Source organism: Trichosurus vulpecula, chromosome 8, assembly GCF_011100635.1.
Source record: "Trichosurus vulpecula isolate mTriVul1 chromosome 8, mTriVul1.pri, whole genome shotgun sequence".
NCBI lineage: Eukaryota > Metazoa > Chordata > Mammalia > Diprotodontia > Phalangeridae > Trichosurus > Trichosurus vulpecula.
This window is the reverse complement of record NC_050580.1, coordinates 44255706-44274070: the sequence shown is the minus strand read 5'-3', so window position 1 is coordinate 44274070 and position 18365 is coordinate 44255706. Positions and strand designations below refer to the sequence as shown.

At 39.6% G+C, this 18365-nt stretch overlaps 1 protein-coding gene across 2 annotated transcripts; it reads right to left on the bottom strand.

Moving 5' to 3' along the window:
• Nucleotides 1–504: 504 nt before the first annotated feature.
• Nucleotides 505–9096, bottom strand: LOC118828821. 2 transcript variants are annotated; one of them, XM_036735689.1, is made up of 3 exons: nt 8908–9096; nt 8191–8329; nt 505–2131 (listed from the first exon to the last, which is right to left on the bottom strand). In XM_036735689.1, exon 3 carries the CDS (start codon nt 2045–2047, stop codon nt 755–757), a length of 1293 nt encoding a protein of 430 aa, XP_036591584.1. In that variant the 5' UTR covers nt 2048–2131; nt 8191–8329; nt 8908–9096; the 3' UTR covers nt 505–754. The 2 variants fall into 2 exon arrangements, with proteins under 2 accessions (XP_036591584.1, XP_036591586.1); XM_036735691.1 differs by having other exon boundaries at nt 505–2097.
• Nucleotides 9097–18365: the final 9269 nt, after the last annotated feature.

The window sequence follows — 18365 nt, the reverse complement described above, 5'->3', positions numbered from 1 at the left end:
CTTGAGTTCAAATTTGGCTTCAGAAAAATCACTAACTTGCATGACCCTGGGTGAGTCATTTAACTTCTACATGTCTCCATTACCTCAACTGTAAAATGGGGCTAATAATAGCACCTACCTCCTGGAGTTTTTATGAGGACCAATATTTGCAAAGCATTTAGTATAGTGCTTAGCACATAGTGAAAACTTAATAAATACTTGTATCCTTCCTTTTTATGATTGGGCAACCTCAGCAACATCCATTAAGCACCTATTGTGTACAGTGGAGTTGGTAAAACTAAGCCAAAGAAAGAAACAGTCCCTACCCTCCAGGAGATTACATTCTATTTGCAGGTGAGGAGTGGAACAGGAAGGGGGAAAGAGCACAAATGATCAAGGGGATCAGGAAAGATTTTTCATAAAATCTTTGCACATGAACTGAGCCTTGAAGGAAGTCAGGGAGCCTAAGAGGCTGGAGTGGGGAAAGGAAGCACATTCCATTAATATGGGACAGCCTGTGCAGAGATGGGAGATGGAACACCAAATTCAAGGGAATAGTATTCCATTGGTTTGACCTCTTTGGGAGTTCAAGTAGCAGACTTTTAGAATATCGTGAATCAATCTCAATTTTTAGACAAATGGCATGATAAAGAGAAAGCATAAAAAGAACGCTGCCCCCTCCCAAAAAAAGAGGAGTTGTTCATTATTGCATTGACCTCTCAAGAGTGGTTGAGGAATCTTCAATTCTATCTCTAGTTACTGGGCAGGACTACATCTAAGCTAGCCCCAACCCATCTCCTAGCCACTTGTTCTTTTTCACCTGTAGAGAGACATACTGGCAAAAACATATGCCATCACTCATGTGGCCTTCCTCTTCCACTTCTTCAGGGAGGGGAAAATGCTTGTAAGCAACACAGCAGGCATAACTGGAAGAATAGCGGATTATCGCACTTTGGAACATCTCCTCAGCTGAAGGGTTTTCATCAGGAAAGGTATCCAGAAAAACTTTTTCACATTCTTTAAGTGAAACATATACAAAGAAGAGTTTATTTATAGTCTCACAGCCAATCAGCACAGAGTGATTGGCCAGAATGAGATTGGCTTCTCCTACTTTTAGGTTCAACTCTCGTAATTTCCCTTTTCTTGATCTTCTAGCCCAACACATCATATTTACCATCAAGGCCACTATGCTCATACTCACAAACAGCATAGGGAAGTGCATCATGAAGAAATGTAAAACCAAGTTTGAGGATGACAATGGGTAATTGCTATGTGTCGCAAAAAAACTTACTATAGCAAATAAAGTGAAAAATATACTAAGGATTAAGAGGATAATGCACAATGTGATCCTGCAACCCAAATATCGGAAACAGCATTTGGAAGAAGAGACCCCATTCAGGATGTTAATGGCTCTTCTATAAACTTCTGGATCATCTATGACCATTTTCAGTGGATCAGGGATATTAGATGTGCTGAAAGTTCCCAATTTCCATGATGGAAGGTTGTCTTTATTGATACAGGGCAGGACCATCAGGGTTTTCCCATTGTAGATTGAGGAGAGCTGGTATGGGACAAGTGTGGAATGCTTCATGAGATGGTTAGGTGTGCAGATGGCCTTGATGACCTTTTCATAGAAGGAGATGTCATTGGCATCCAGATATGTTAAATGATTCAAATGAAGTGGAACCTGGCAGGGCTTTAGCATGATGGGGATGACAGGCTTTCTCTCTATACAGTAACGAAAGACAGAGAGATTGGCCTCCAACAAGCACCATCTGCTCTGGACAAAGTCTTGGCTAAGGATTAACAGCATCTTTTGACTCTTCTGGATGCAATCGACCATGTTCTCAATTATGTTTTTCCCTGGAAGAAAATCCCTTTCATGGTAGCAGATCCTCAGATCTGAGTAATCAGTCTCTAGTTTTCTTATGAATTTGTGGGCCCAAGAGGAGTCCAGGCTGCTGTAGCTCACAAAGAAGTGAAATGCTTCACTGTCTGTCAGCAGGGGGATGGTAGGAGATGCATTTTCTTGTGACTTTTCCTTGTCTGGTTTTTCAGTTGAATCCATCTCTTTTGATTCTTCCAAGTGGCATCAGTGACTGGAGGGGACATGCACCCCTATAGTTAATTTGTGAGAAAGGTTACTATGGACCTGAAAGAGACATCAAAGTCACCCAATACATGCTTCAGCTTTCAAATCAGTTCAACAAGATTTGATTAAACACCTACTGAAGATCAGATACTGTGTCCAATACTAGGGATACAAAGACCACCTTCCTCCTCACAAAAGGAATAGTCATCTCTGGAACCAAGGAACTGACATTCAACTAAGTCATTCCATAAAGATATGTAACTATCAAAGCCAAGCCAATGGACATTTAGGAAATGCCTACCATCTAATAATGTAGTGGGAGCTCCCTCCACTTATGAGAATGCTGATCCTGTTCAACAAGTATTGTTATGCTCATTCTGAGAGGCTGCCATTTGGGACACATTAGACTATTTCCATAGGAGGAATAAGGCAATAGGGTAGAATGTAATTTCCTTTTCTAGACTGTCATGTTAATGTTACCTAAAACTAACTTTTACAGAAAGTTCAGGCTAGACAGCATTCTCCTTTTCATCTCAGATAAAACACAAATGCTCAACCAAAGTCCTGTGTACTATCATATTGAGATTCAAGTTTAAGAATGGGAAGTAGTTTTTGAAATAAATTATTCTAGAGGATGGATTATCTATAATAGGAGAAATTGTGCAATTTCTCCCAAAGTTAACTTATGCCCTATGAAAAAAAATGGATCACTGTGATGCGAATGTTCCCTCCAATGATATAGAATACAATGCCATCACATTTGTCCATCCTACGCAACTTGTCCAAGATAGAAGAGAACCCTAGTTATGTCTATGGATCTTACTTCTCCCATGCAATTGTCCAGAATTTGACCTGATTGTAGCCTGAATCTAAGGATACTGCTGTGTCAGATAGCATTTGATCCATTTCATAGCATGTGCGCAAATACATAATCATGATATGAGAAGGAATTAGTCCCTGAAGTGTGCAAGAGAAGCAGGACTCACAGGTCAGAAATATTCTCTAGGTTGGCACTCTCTGCCTCCATCATTTGTACTCCTTTTGAAATAGGTACAGCCAAAGTTTGGGACCTTCTTCAGTTACTTGTCCAAAAGACAGAAAGAGCAGCATGGTATCATGAAAAAGGCCCTGGACTTAGAGCCTGGATTCAAACCCAGGTCTTACTACATGACCACAAATAAGTCATTTAATCTCTCTGAGCTTCAGTCATCTTAATCTGCAAAAGGGGGACAACAGTACTTGTTTATGCAATGTAATGTGATGGAGGACTGGATTTGCACACAGGAAGACTTAGGCTCAGCTCCTGCATGTGATCCTGGCAAATCACTTAATCTTTCTGAGCCTCAGTTTTATCAGCTATAAAATGGAGATAATGACTCCTGTGGCACCCACCTCACAAACTGTTGTGAGTCTCTAATGAATATTAATGCATAAAATACTCTTCAAAAATGTAAAAGTGCTATTTAAATACCAGTTATTTCAGCATTAGTATTACTTTCCAAGGTTGTGATGAGAAATGTTCTTAGACAGCTATAAAGTGTTTAATAAATGTGAACTCTCATTCTGATTATTATAGGGAAAGGCAGAGAAAGAATGAGAAAAGACACATTATCCAAGCAGTGGCTACAAGTCCATCCCAACATAAGATCACAGATTTGGAGGTGAGGTTCAGAGGCCATCAAGTCCAACCCTTATTTTTCCTCATCTCTAAATGAGAAACCAAAAGCAAAGTGGAGGTAAAGTGTCTTGCCCAGAGATCCCACAGGTAGTAAGTGAAAGAGTTAGGATCCAAACTCTGGGCTGGTGGCACCACATCCAGAACTCTAAGTTCAGCCTTTTTTCCACCATACCTCAATGCCATAGGTCCCCTGACTCCAAATCCACTTCTCTGTTAGCTATACCATGCTTTCTCCTACATTGCTTAAATCAATCAATCAGAAAGTACCTACTGCATGGGAGTCAGTGTACTAGGCATTGAGGACAAAGGGGAAAAGAAAGTTTATCTCAATATACCCAAAATTTTGGGTACAATAAAAGGAGTTGGGTAGAGGTCACTTGGCATGGAATCAGGATTAGCAACTGTTATTCGAGGCTCCAAAAAGCTCAATAGAAAATTAAATGTCTCAATTGTTTCATGGTATGTCATAATTGTTGTTGTTCCAATTTTTGTTGATGCTCTGGTATTATTTGCCCCATCTGGATTCTGCAGGAGAATTATAAAGAATGCAATTTGACAGTAAAGCTAGTTGGGAAGAAATGGCATCCCTTTCTGCTTCTGTCACTGCATTTTCTGAAATGTGACACATCGTTATACATGAGAAATTTATTAGGGGCAGGGCTCTTGAAATTACAATAAAATCAATTGAGACTGATGTGACAACCCTATTCAGTCTCTGGAAGTCTATGTCTGGTGTGTGTATGTGTGTGTATAAGTGTGCATGCATGTGCACATGTGTGTGTATCTGTGTCTGTCTCATATGCATTCATACACATACGCACATGCACGTGCACACACACACACACGAAGTACTTTGGAAAGCCAATAGCTTGGCATTTTGGAAAAAAGCACTGGCTCTGGAGCTAACTACTAGCTGTGTGATCTTTCAAAGTCATTTAATCTCCTACAGCCTCAGTTTCCTTATCTGGAAAATGGGGTTAATGATACTTTTACTTGAGGCAGTATGTCATAATGAATAGAGGGCTAATTTTGAAACAAAAAAAATCTGGGGGCCGTAAACCTGCTTCAAGGAGACTGGGTGACCCTGGAAAAATCACTTAGCCTCTCCATGGCCCAAGGGGTTCTTGGTCTTAGTTCCATGGATTTGTTTTATAAAAAAATATTTCTACTACTGTATTTCAATAGAATTGGTTTCTTTTGTAATAGAATGTATTTTTTTTACATATTTAAAAACATCATTCCAAGAAAGGACCTATAGACTTCACCATACTGCTGAATAGGTGTATAAAGCAAAATCTGCTTAAGGGCCTCTGCTCTAAGACTTTAACATACAGATGAGGTGTCAATCTATATCAGAGAAGGGGGGTTTTTCAGGGGGAATTCCCCACACTGAGCAAACAACAGATCTACAAAGGCCCTCATCAACAGGAAAAAAAAATCTTGCCCTGCCTATGTCATGAAGTTGTGAGACTCAAAAGAAAATAATGCATGTAAAATATACTATTTTATAATAATATGTAAACTCAAGACATTATCTTCTGCTTAGAAACTGCCCAGATCAACTCAAAGGTTGTTTCTCTATGACATGACATAAGCCATGATGGCCCCATGTCTTTAATGCAGGCCAAGAAAATACCCATGATGCCAGGCATAAGGTAGAGGTGTAGAGGGGAATGGGCACTGGTTTTCCCATCCTCCTCCAAGCACCCAAGCTGTAGTCAGCATGGGTCATGTGGCAAATATGCAGCAGGTTAGCCTCCTGGAACTCAGATGTTTGTCTCCAGTGGTCTCACTGCTAGAAGGTAGAGGCCATGTTTTACAGTAGGCACTTAGTGAATCTTGGATTGAATTATTTCTAACAACAGAGGAAGAGATTGGGTCCTAGCACTTAGAGCTATCAGGGATCTTCAAGATGATGGTCAGAAGATGCAATGTGAGGGGGAGCAGACTGTTGTCTTAAAAAGCACCTGCTCTCAGAGTGAGGAGGGACCTCAGAACTCATCTGTCCTGATCCACATCTGCTGCAGACATCCTTTCTCCAACTGTTCAGACAAGTCAATTCAGTTGTCACTTGAAATACTACAGAGACAGGACAGTTTCTAACTCCAGCTCCCTTGTGTTATATGTTGGGGGATGGAAAGGGGAAGGGATGTGTACAAAGTCACACAGCAGAACCATGATTGTAACTCAAATCATCTTACCACAGAGTCAATGGTCTTTCTAAGCTACCTCACTGCCCCCAATAAGCTGTTTTTATATCCAGCAAAGGCTGCAGAAGGTGTTCCTTAAGAGAATCTCATCTGACCAATCCATCACAGGAAAAAAAAAAAAGCAGCCTTCAAACTGACCTTGTTTATTTATTTTTAATTGGACCTGTGATTTCATTGGGGAGGGGGTTAGAAGCATTTAGACCAAAGCAGATTAGCACCTTCTTTTCTTTTTAAAAAATGTATTTTTAATTTATGGAACAAAACAAGCATTTCCATAACACAGTGCAGTAAAAAATGATTGTACATGAAATTTTAAATCTATTATGTACAACTTGCCATTACTTTCAAATATACAGCAAAGTTATCATGTAAATTTCTTTTTTTTCTTTTTTTTTCTTTTTTTCCTTCCTTCTCCTCTCCCCACCCTAGAGATGGCTACCATCACACACACACACACACACACACACACACACACACACACACACAATTGTTCTAGATACTTCTATCAGTTCTTTTTCTGGATGTAGATAGCATCTTTCTTCATATGTTCTTTATTGTTCAAAATAACTTGTTCACTCAAAGTTGTACTTAAAACAATATTGCTGCTACTGTATACAGTGTTCTCTTGGTTCTGCTCCCTTCACTCTTGATTATTTCATTCAAGTTTTGCCATGTTTTTTTCTAAAATCAGTGAGCTTATTTCTTCTAGCATTGTAGTAAACTTATCATTAGAGAGAGTTGCCTTGGGGGGGTGGGAATGGGGAAACTGAGAGGTTTAGGGGCTTGCCCAGGGTCATTCAATTCAATTAGGGAATGGGTAGCACTTGAACCCACCGAGCCAGCTCTTTTTCCATCATACATTTCAACCTTCTAGTAAAACAGTCTTCAAAAAAACTATTCCCCAAAGAAATCCAATCTGGTCCTGTCTGCTTACACTAGACCTCTTCCCCGTCTGCTCTTCCTGTCCTTTGACCCTTCTTGTCCATCTCATTGAACAGTTAAGAAAAGCTAGAAATCTCTTATCAGAGACATACAGGTGAGCACTTCATGACAAATCCATAGTCAGAGATAATGAGTATCAGAAGGGTATCTAATCCAATTGCTTCATTATATTGGTCAAGAAGCAGACCTAGAGATACAAGCGACTTGGCCCACACTCAAAGAGAATAGAAAGAAGCATCTAAACATATTTAATTTCTTGAGTACCAACCTGATTTCTTTTAAGCCTAGGCTAGTTCATAGGATTATAGAATCATGAAATGAGAGATAGAAAGGTCCTTGGGGGGTGTCTTAGTCCAACTCCCATATTTTACAGGTGAGGAAAACTGAGGCTCAGAGCCATGAAGTGACTTCTCCAAGGTCAGGGCCAGAATTTGAATCCAGATCCTCTGAATTTAGAACACTTTCCACTATTCCACCCCTACTCCTTTCTTCCAACCTCAGGGTCCAGAGAAGAAACAGCCCCCAAATCCTCAAAATACTGAATCTGTCAATGTTGTTTCAGTTCCATTTCCCACAGAGGGAGGAGCTAAACAGGAATTCTTGGAAGGATATCATATGGGCTAAGAAGGCATCCCAAACCATCCTTAACGGAGTGCCAGGGACAAGGTCACTCTAAGCAGCACAGTGTAGGAAGAGAAGCACTGGAGTTGGAGTCTGAAGACCTGGATTCAAATCCCAACTCTGTAACAAACTACCTGTGTGACCTTATCGTTTAATCTCAGTTTTCTTATATGTAAAATGAGAGAAGTTGGACTCAATGACCTCTAAGGGCCCCTTCAGCTCCAAATTTATAATCTTGCAAACCACGTGTTTTTAACCTGAAGTCCCTGGATAGATTTTTTGGGGGGAAGGGGTGTCTGTGAATTTTTTGGAGGGGGGAAGGCAGAGCAATTAGGGTTACGTGATTTGCCCAAGGTCACACAGCAAGTGTGTCAAGTGACAGATTTGAACTCAGGTCCTCCTGACTCCAAGGCTGGTGCACCACCTAGCTGCCCCCATGTCTATGAATTTGGATGGGGAAAATTTACATTTCTTTTTTCATTAATCTCTGACTAAAATTAAGCAATTTTTTTCATTATAAATTTAAAGAAAAAGCGATTCTGGGGAATCCATAAATTTCATTAGACTACCAAATGGGACCACAACACAAAAAAGGTGAAGAAACCCTTCTCCTAAGTCACTCCCAGCCCTAAAATTGCTGAAATCCTAGGGCACATAACTTTCCTTACCTGAAATATCACACAGCTCCAAGATTTCCACACTCCTGGGCCATAGCCCTTCATTCCCTTGAAATATTTGCTGCCATGAGCAGACCTGTCATTCACAGTGTTGAGGTCCCCAAGGAAATGCTCCCAACAGTTTTCTAATCTGCAGAAACGAGAATCATATGAATAAGAGCAAATAACTCATTGATACAATGATGCCTTTGGGTTTTCAAAATGTTTTGCTCATAACAACTTTGTTAGAACAGAAAGCAACTAGAGAGATTATCTAATCCAGCCCTTTTCACTTTCTCCCTAACATTCTAGCTTTCTATGATAGTCTGTGGATATATGAGACCCTGTCACTGAATCTAAGTTTAGAGGCCAGATCCATTCAGGGGCAACCTGGGTTTGAGAGTTCCCAAAGGCAGGACTGACTATTGTCCAAACTATGATCTAACTCTTCCTATATCATCTGCCAGACTCTCTAGCTTTTTAACTCTACCTTGGAGGGAAAGCATCAGATGCCCCCATATGCTGTGATCATTCCAGTTTTTCCCAGGTCAGGAAAAGAACATTATCTACCTAGGACTCTAATTCCCACATTTACGCTCTGGATGCCATTGTCCCTGCCAGCAAAGAGGTCTTTCTCCCTCAAAAGTCCAGTTATGTTCAATACCCTGAAAAGTAGCCAAAATGGCAAGAACAGGCCAGAGAATACTTCCCTGGCTGGGTTGGTCCCACCTGTTGTCCCCTGGACCTGTTGGAGGAAGGCAGAGCTGGTCACATTCTCAAGACGTCTTCATGGTCTCACTAAGCTGCATGAACCCCACATTAGTGAGAAAAGGTTGCTATTTCCCTATCTGCCAAGCCAATGATGTTCCCACAGATCTGAGTTTCTGGAGCAAAATCACAAGTTTTCTTTGTAATGTTTGTAGCCTCTACTGAAACAACTGAAATCAGATCTGTGGCTCAGAGAATCTTAGTATAGCGGGAGGAAATGCTTGGACAGAGGAAGCGATGGTCTGTGGTCAGACTTGGGGAAAACCAAACTTACTTGTTTGCTCTGAGTAGAAACAGTAAGTCATGGAAGGGAGGAGGAGGGGAACAATCTGGCCTGGTTTCAAGGGGAAGAGGGTCAAGCACAGGCTTCCCTTTGGTCTATAATGCTTCTTTCTCATGTAGTTTAAGGATCCAGGGGAAGACAAGATGTCCCTTTCCCTCTGAACTCTATCCACCCCTGCCTAGAATACATGGCTGCTCCTATCTTAGCCTGGGCTGCCTTGACAAATCACTCCTGAGTTGGGCTTGACAGGCCTCCTGTCTGCAGCACTTTAAATACAGCTGGCTGGCCGCCAAAGACCCAGTGGTGTAAATGGGAACCAGTGTCAAGCAGGCCCCAGGCTGGCTTCCTTTCACTTGGAGGGTTTGGCTCCATGCCGTCTGCTATCAGGCTGCCCTATATGAAAGCCATATGGATAGCAAAGGTCATGGTCAGTGGCTGCCAGCAGCCATGACTGTTATTGGCTTTCTCTGCCACCATGTAGGGGGCAGCATCCACTCTGCAAGGAGTGTTCCAGGCTGACCCAACTTGGTTCTTAGGGCAGCAATGTCTGGAAAAGGTAAGAATATAAGACATAGTAACTATCCCCAGGTATTTAAGGACTGTCCTCTGGAACAGGGACTGGACCTTTTCTACTTCACTCCAGAAGGAAGTACTAAGTGGATTTGGTAAGAAAGACAGAGTTAGATTCAATGTAAGGACAAATTTCCTGGCAGACTTGTCCCATAATCAATGGACTGTCCTGAGAGGTAACAGGTCTCCCTCTACTTCAGCGAAAGGTTGGGAGACCATTGGTTGGGGACATCATAACAGCATCTGGATAGATATTCCTTTGAGAGTCCTTCCAACTCAGACATTTTGTGATTCTTCCTTCATCTTCCAAAAGAGAAGACAAGTTGTTCTTCCTTGGTGAACACACCAGGAAGGAAGGTGTAGAATTAATCAATGATCACTCCTAGTCACCAGGCAAGGTAGTTGGCAAGCATCTGTGAGAGCATGAACCTGGTGAGGCAGCTGAACCTCACTCTGCAGACAGGAAGAGGAATCACATTTGGGGGATGTGGCTTTCGTGAGGGATAGTAACTCCTGTCCCTCAGGAGGAACAGTCAGGAGGCAACATGGTTTTGGAGACAAATGTGGAATCTGAGAACCTGCATTTGCCTTTGAGCTCTGACACTTTCTACTTATGCAACCTTAAGCAGGTTACCTATCCTCCCTTGGCCTCTATTTCATTATTTGGGGATAGAGAGAGAAGAAGAAGAAGAAGAAGAAGAAGAAGAAGAAGAAGAAGAAGAAGAAGAAGAAGAAGAAGAAGAGGAAGAAGAGGAAGAAGAGGAAGAAGAGGAAGAAGAGGAAGAAGAGGAAGAAGAGGAAGAAGAGGAAGAAGAGGAAGACGAGGAAGAAGAGGAAGAAGAGGAAGAAGAGGAAGAAGAGGAAGAGGAGGAGGAGGAGGAGGAGGAGAGAGGAGAGAGGAGAGAGGAGAGAGGAGAGAGGAGAGAGGAGAGAGGAGAGAGGAGAGAGGACATGTATTAAGTACCTGCTATGCACCAGGCACTAAACTATGCCCTAGGGAAATGAATACAGTCAAGCAAGACAGTCTCTACCCTCGAGTAGCTTACATTCTAATGGGAAAAGACAACACCTAAAGGGGAGCATGAATTTGAGGACTAGGGGGAGAGGGCAATGTGTTAGGAGAAAAGGAGGTGTCTGGGGGAGAGAGCCCAGGTGTGAGTGGAGTGAAGCCCAGCTGAGATCCTTCCTAAGTGGTGGCTCTGGAGAGAGGGTCACTAATCAGAACAGGAAGGCATTAGAGTAGAGGGTTTTCCAAGGTGGAAATTCAGCAGGCAAGGAGGAAGAGCTGTCCAAGGGTGAGTGAGGTAAAATGAGGGGGTTGGACTAAGTGGCCCATGTGGTGCCTTCCAGTTCTACATCCTCTGATACTGCGATTCTGTTATCCACTTTCCTAATGTGCAGATTGCAGCCTGAGAATCTTAGGAAACCAGAGCACCCAGTGTATATTTTTTAAACAGTAACTGACCAAGGGTCCACTCTTAATATTCTGAACAAAGCATCACCCACAGTCATTGTAAATATCTCCTGAGATATTTATTCCTGAGAAGAAAAGAATACTAAGACAGCTCATTCCTCTTTGAGACAGGCTTAATCATTAGGAAGTTTTTCCTTCTACTAAGATGAAGTCTTCCTCCCCACAACCTCCACCTAGTCTTCCTAGTTTTGTCCTCTGGAGACAAGCAGAACAAGGCTGATCATCTTCTACGTGTCAGACTTTCAAGCACTTGAAGACATTTATTATGCCATGGCTTCATCCTCCCCTGACTGATTGACCAAATTTTCTCCCAAACTAAATGGTAAATTCCGCAAGATCAAGGTAGATGTTTTCTGACTTGTGAGTATAGTATGGCATATTACACATCAGTACTAGGCACACATGCCCAACTATTCATGACCCCCCCCCTTGGGGTTTTTGGCAGAGATACTGGAGAGGTTTGCCATTTCCTTTTCCAGCTCATTTTACAGATGAGGAAACTGAGGCAAATAGGGTTAAGTGACTTGCCCAGGGTCACATAGCTAGTAAGAGTCTGAGGTCTGATTTGAACTCAGGAAGATGAGTCTTCCTGACTCTAGGACCCCACACTCTATCCACTGAGTCACCTAGTTGAATGACTTTTAACTCACTGAACTGCTGATTTAGAGTTAAATTACCATTTTAGAGTTGGAAGGCACCTCAGAGGACATCTGTAGTTGACCCTTCTCATTTAATAGATAAGGAAACTGAGTCCCAGGATGGCAAAGTGACTTTTCCATGGTCACACAGGTAGCAACTATAAGAAGCAGGATTTGAACCAAGTCCTCTGAATCTAGAACCATCATTCTTTCCAATGTGCCACCTTTCAATGCACCTCCAATGGAAATGGTCTTGGCCTCTACAGAGTGTTAATTATCCATTGGAAATTAACTGATGCTTAAAGTCACAGGATTTTATAAAGGTTAGAATCATATACTCCTAGAGTGGGCCTTGGAGGGATCACTGGGTTCCCCTTACTTTCCTAGTCTGATCTTGAGGTGGTGTTATATGGCAGATGGAGTTCTGGTCTTGGTCTCAAATCCCACCTTTGGCACTAGCTGGACAAGCCACTGAATCTCCCTGAGGTTCATATATAAAGTACAATAATAACAGCAACCTCACAGGTTGTGATGAGACTTCAGTTAGATAATAGACACAAATCATTTTGAAAACCTTATAGCACTACAGACATGCTTATCATTTTTATCATCTCTGACACAGCACCTGTCTATTGAGATTTCATCATCAGCTTCAGGATACTTTGAGGCATAGGACTCTCCTTCCTCTCCCTAGGTAACAGCACCAATGGATCCTTTTCTCATCACATTGGAAAACCTGACAAAGTAGCTTATTTTTTAATGCTTTATTGATGGCCATTTTTTACATTATAGCATCTCAATGACTATCTTTCCTTCTTGACAATAGAGCTGTCTCTTGGAACAAAGAAACATGCCTGTGGTATCCTGTCTTACAACTGGCTGCCTATAATGCATACCTGAAATCAGACAACTAATGCTTCTATATCCTTGTTTTTCTCCTCACATAGCAAGTTCCAATGATAAGGGCAAGTGTAAAAGAGATGAACCCTTTTGGTGCCTTTTGATTAAGTAACATATGCTAGCATAGTACTACTATCATTTGAACCACAAATAATAGATACCATAACATCCTTTTGTTATGTTAATATGATAATGATACCCTCATGAAGGTGAATTTAGTGAGAAATGTGACAAATTTTCAAATTTAGATTAAAAATTTTACATGTAAAAATTGTTTAAAACATCTATCTAATAATGTCAAGAGGGACACAAACTCATTTCCAACTTAGGCCCTCATGATGTAACAATTGAAATTCCCTGAAGTTTCAGGTAAATTATGTATTCTTAATATAATGATTCTTCTTATAGCTCTATTTTGTATTAAATTTATGTTGTCTTGGAACCTGAGAAGTGGATCTAGAAGAAGCTCCTTTAGAACTGACCAGGAACATACTTTATTAGAAAAATATACAATTCCAAACCAGGCTGAGAGGATTGCACAGAACAGGGCTTCAGTACAATATAGACCCTTAAACTTTTTTCATCTACATCAAGGATACATGATCCTTAGTAACTGAATTCACCCAAAGCTATGATTATCAGAACTTGCTGTTAGAACTTATGGGACTTTAATTGATATTATTCTGAATCTGATTTCAGGTATGATCATCAAGAAATGCTATTGAGTCAGTGATCTATTAGACCAGCAGGAAACAAGGATGACTTCAACTACTTGAGATGGAGTTTTGTCTCAAGGAAAGGTGGGGAGAGTAACTTTCAGCAAAGGCTATGAAATGAGAGCAAATGCTGCCTGAGACAGCAGCATCCTCAGACTCAGGCTACAATCAGGTCAAATTCTGGACAATTGTGTGGAAGAATTAAGATCCAGAGATATAACCAGTGTTCTCTCCCATCTTGGACAAGTTGCATGGGATAGACAAACGTGATGGCGTGGTAGTCTCTATCATTAGAGAGAACATTCATATCACAGTGATCCAAATTTTTTTCGTAGGGCATAAGTTAACTTTGTGAGAAATTGTCCATTTTCTTCTTTTGTAGATAATCTAGAATAATTTATTTCAAAATCTACTTCCCATTAGGGTAAGAACAATTCCTAGAAATGAAACCCTAAAGAATTATCCTTAGGAAATGATCGTGCTATTGGAGGTGCGTTGATCCAGGACAAATGCTTAATAAAGGCCAATTGCTTGATCCATCATGACATTTCTGACATTTTGGATTCCTTTTTTGGAATTCCACTCTGGATTGCCCTCCCTCCCCATCCAAGGGCAATTAGAAGCATTCCTGGAGTTGAGTCTGAACGTGATGGTACACGATACTTTGGTTGAGCATTTGTGGTTTATCTAGAATGAAAAGGAGAATACTGTCTAGCCAGAAGTTTCTGCCAAGGTTAATTTTAGGTAACATTAACACAGCAATCTAGGTAGGGTTCTGGGTTCTGAATTTTTTTTAATAAATGCAGAAATGTCTTAGTGAGTTTTGGGGTACCACTCTTTAGACTTTGTATTAAAGAAAAATAAGAATAAAACTTTGTGAAAGTTACATGGAAACAATACTTAGATCTTTTATCAAACTCCCTAGAGAGTGACAAATTTATTGTTTTAGTGCAAGGAAGGAAGGTTATTTCACTGACTAAAGTAAAGAAGAGAAACTGAAGTTAATTTGAAAGTAGTATCAGTGACATTCCAAAGTGAAGGGGGCGGGGAATGGATTTGCAGTTTGTAGTTTGAATTTATCTAGTACTTAAGAACTGCCTATAATTAACTCTTTTCTTGACCATAAGAAGAGAGAAGCTTGTTTAAATCAGGGAGCAACTTAAAAGTAAATAAGATTTAATTGGGAGAATGCTTTATGTTACCATTGTATTTTCTTCTGAGAATGATAGAATGTAATTGCTTAGGTAAACTAGAAGTAAAATCACCTAAAAGAAGTTGGAATGGATTATACATTTGTAAACTCTTAAGAATACAAAAAGATAAAAGTATTGCAATCAATTGGTATTGTATAATAAAAAACGTGCGCTAATTTGCAAAGGAGAAATTCAATGAAGTGAAGAAAAATTCTGTAGATAGCCTGGGTTATAATTGGGAAATAAAGACTAGAGAGGAATTGAGAAAGTAGAATAAAGTAAGGGAAATGTCAGATTAGAATATGAATGGAAGCAAGAAAGGTGAGGTTTTGAAGAGCTTTAATCAGAGTCCAAGGGTAAATGTAAATAAAAGAAGAGAGAAAGTTTAAGCAAGTAGTGATAAAAAGAGAATGGGTAGTAAGGTAAAGAAGATTGTATCTCTTTGCATAGAATGTGAATGGAAGGTTTGAAGTAAAGGGCTTGGAGAATTGGAAAGAGATTTGTGAGAGGCTTTTTAATCTCATTGAGATAAGGATATGATAAACTTTATGTAGTTATTATTTATGATATAGAAAAATATAGAAATCTTTGTAACATTGAATTATTTGAAGATAGCTTACCAAAATTCTGTCCTTGAAAGACCATTAGAAGGATATATTTTAAAGTAAAGAATATAAGATCCTCATAAACCCTAAAAGGTGTGTGTGGTGGGGTGGGGTAATGCAAGACTGTTACTTTAAATCTTTAAACAATCTTTAAATCTTTGGCAGTAGACTAATTAAAAGTAGCAGGCCCTATAATATGAATTACTGGTAGTAAATGATTAAGGTTCTGTATGATACCATTTGTACATATAGATCCAGATGTGATTGAATTTATTCTAGTCTCATTTTAAGTGAGATATGTTCTTCTATTAGGATTAATTGTGATGTTTGACCCTCTGTAAGTAAATTAGACCTTAATGGAATAGACACAATATTTGGCATTAAGACAAAATGTTTAAAAACTGCAAAAATAAGTTTTGTTAAAGTTATAATTGGATCAAAATTACACTATGTTGGTCTTGAATGCAATCAGCATAGAATGTAAAACTAATAAAGTGATTTTCTATGTAAGATAATAATTTGGAAATGCGTTCAACTGATCTGATTTAATTGGATTGGCAATAAGTTTTGTTTCATGTTTTAAGTCCATAATATTGTATGTGTTATTATTGTGCTTCTAAGTTTTCTTGTATTGTGAATTTTGGGAAACTGTTGTATAAGAAATGGCCCTATCAAGGGGATGCTACAATTATATCATAGAAAAATTTTAACTCTTTTTGATTTGAATACTGTGAAATTATTAATTAAGTTATTGGAGGCTATTGTAATAAAGTTAAACCTATCAAGTATTTAACTGGGTATATTTTAAAAGAAAAGAATAATAATTACTGGAGCAGGGGGAGAACCTTTTAAAATCTCCTTCTTTGTAAACTTGTCAGGTTCCTTGGGATTATTAAATCTTGTTGGCCCTGTGAAAGAACCTGCTAAGGCTGTGAAATTCTAAAATAATGAATTGATTTACTGAAAAAAAAAAATGGGCCCCTTTCTTCCATCACAAACATTCATTGCCAAAGTAAAGGGAAACTTACAAGATTACAAATAGTAGAGAAGTGATTTATGTGATCATTTGTTATTGTGAAAATTATGAAATTCTACCTGACATAATAGTACACACTGAAGGTACATCTTGAGCCAACTCAGTCTCAACAGATTCCAGTCTTAAAGATTTATTTTTTTCCTTGGGAGTTAATACACAATACCTTAACTGTAGCAGCCAATGTTCCTCCCGGTTTGGAGTGAACTCTCATATTCACTATCTACATGGAATTCCAGAATGTAATTATTTTCTTAATTTCTGATGATTGGTTTTAACACCAGGACGAGTTTAAATTTGAGGGAAAAGAAGAAAAAGAAAGAGGAGGAGGAGGAGAAAAGAAGATAATGTTGAGTGAATTTTCTTTGAAAGGCCTGGTAAACTTTATTGCTAAGTGTTATTGCAACATGAGAAATAACTGCATCTAGCCCTAAGCTGTGATTCATGAAATTCACTATTTGAGGTAAAATCTCTTAGTACTATAATCTGATATTGTTCTGAGTTTTCAATTCAGATATAAATGTCTAAGCATCATTAAGTCAACAATCCATCATTCAAGGGAAATGCCGCAAACTGCTTGAAGGGAATGTGATCCAAAACAGCTACAGGAGAATGTTTGTGTCTAGGAAAGTTGAGGTGATGACTTTGCATAGGCAAAAGTAGGATCCTCTTGACTCAGTTTCTCCATTGTATTAGTTCCTTTGTAAAAAGGAGTATTTCCCACCTGGTTAATCCTGAGCTTGGCTATGATACCCTGTGAATAATATGGAACTTTACTACATAATCGGCTGTTTCAAAAAGTTCGCTATGGTCCTTACCTGAAATCAAACAGGACTAAAGGGTGCTTTATCCTATTATAGCAATGTTAAATCACAATGTGCCTTTAGGCTTGGGACTGGAGGACTAGTCTTGTTACAACCATGTCCCCTCCCCCCCTTCCTTTCATAGCAAATTTTTCGAACCACAGCAGGTAAAACTGTAATTTTTTGTTATAATGAATATTGTTGCAATGCCTCAGCACCTCTGAATTGCTATAATGGGATGCAGCTATAAAGTGCTTTTTTGGGGTAGCCTACTTTGGTGCTCTTCTTATATCTCTGTTGTTTATAAGGTTAGCTCTATAAGGTTCAGATTGGTTTTTCTCACATGAAATAATTTCTGGAAGATCCAATTTGATTAGGTTTGACAGGTTTTTATTAAATTATGTCTTATTACTAGCAGACTTTAGCAGCATCACCTAAGGAATCTTCACAAATGACTGGAACTTGGACATGGTCAAGGAAGTACTACCACAGACCTGTCCTGATACATTCACAGACACCTGAAGATCATGGAGACTGCCAAAGGACTTGACACCCCCAAAGCTACTGCTATGTTGGAGTTTTTACTCACCATATTGTAATTTTGCTTGTTTATTAAGTTCTGTGTGTTATGGACCTGTTATGTATTCCATAAGCTGCTTATCATTTCAGCTTGAACTGATACTGATTGGGAATTGCTAAAAATATTGGGAGACTATAGTCTCAAAGGGGGAAATCATGAGTAGCAGAAAAAAACTAAAGCAACTCCATTTTGTCTACAGTTCCTTTGTCTTGCCCTGACTATGTTTGTATTGCAACCCCCATCCCCTGTCTGTGACCTTCCTTACTGCTGAAACAGCAAATACAGTCCTCTTTATTAGGAAAGGGTTATAAAAGGTAATAATCCGAGGGAAAAAAAAGTTTTTTTGTTACTAGCCCCAGCAAGGCTGTGTCCAATCAAGGGATACCACATCCCCTATTCCTACACTGCAAGGCCCCCCTGTCTAATACTGAGGTACTCTATACTTAATTCACCTCCAGCCTAATTTGAAACCTATATGAGCTTTGTCCTTTGGTTGCTTAAAAGATTCTCTGCCAGTGTGGGTGGGACTGCCTTGCCCATTAATCCAATAAATGCTTGTTGGTTCCTCAATGTTTGGTCTATGTTTCAGTTTGGTTTTGGTTTTGGCTCTGGTTCTGTTTTGCT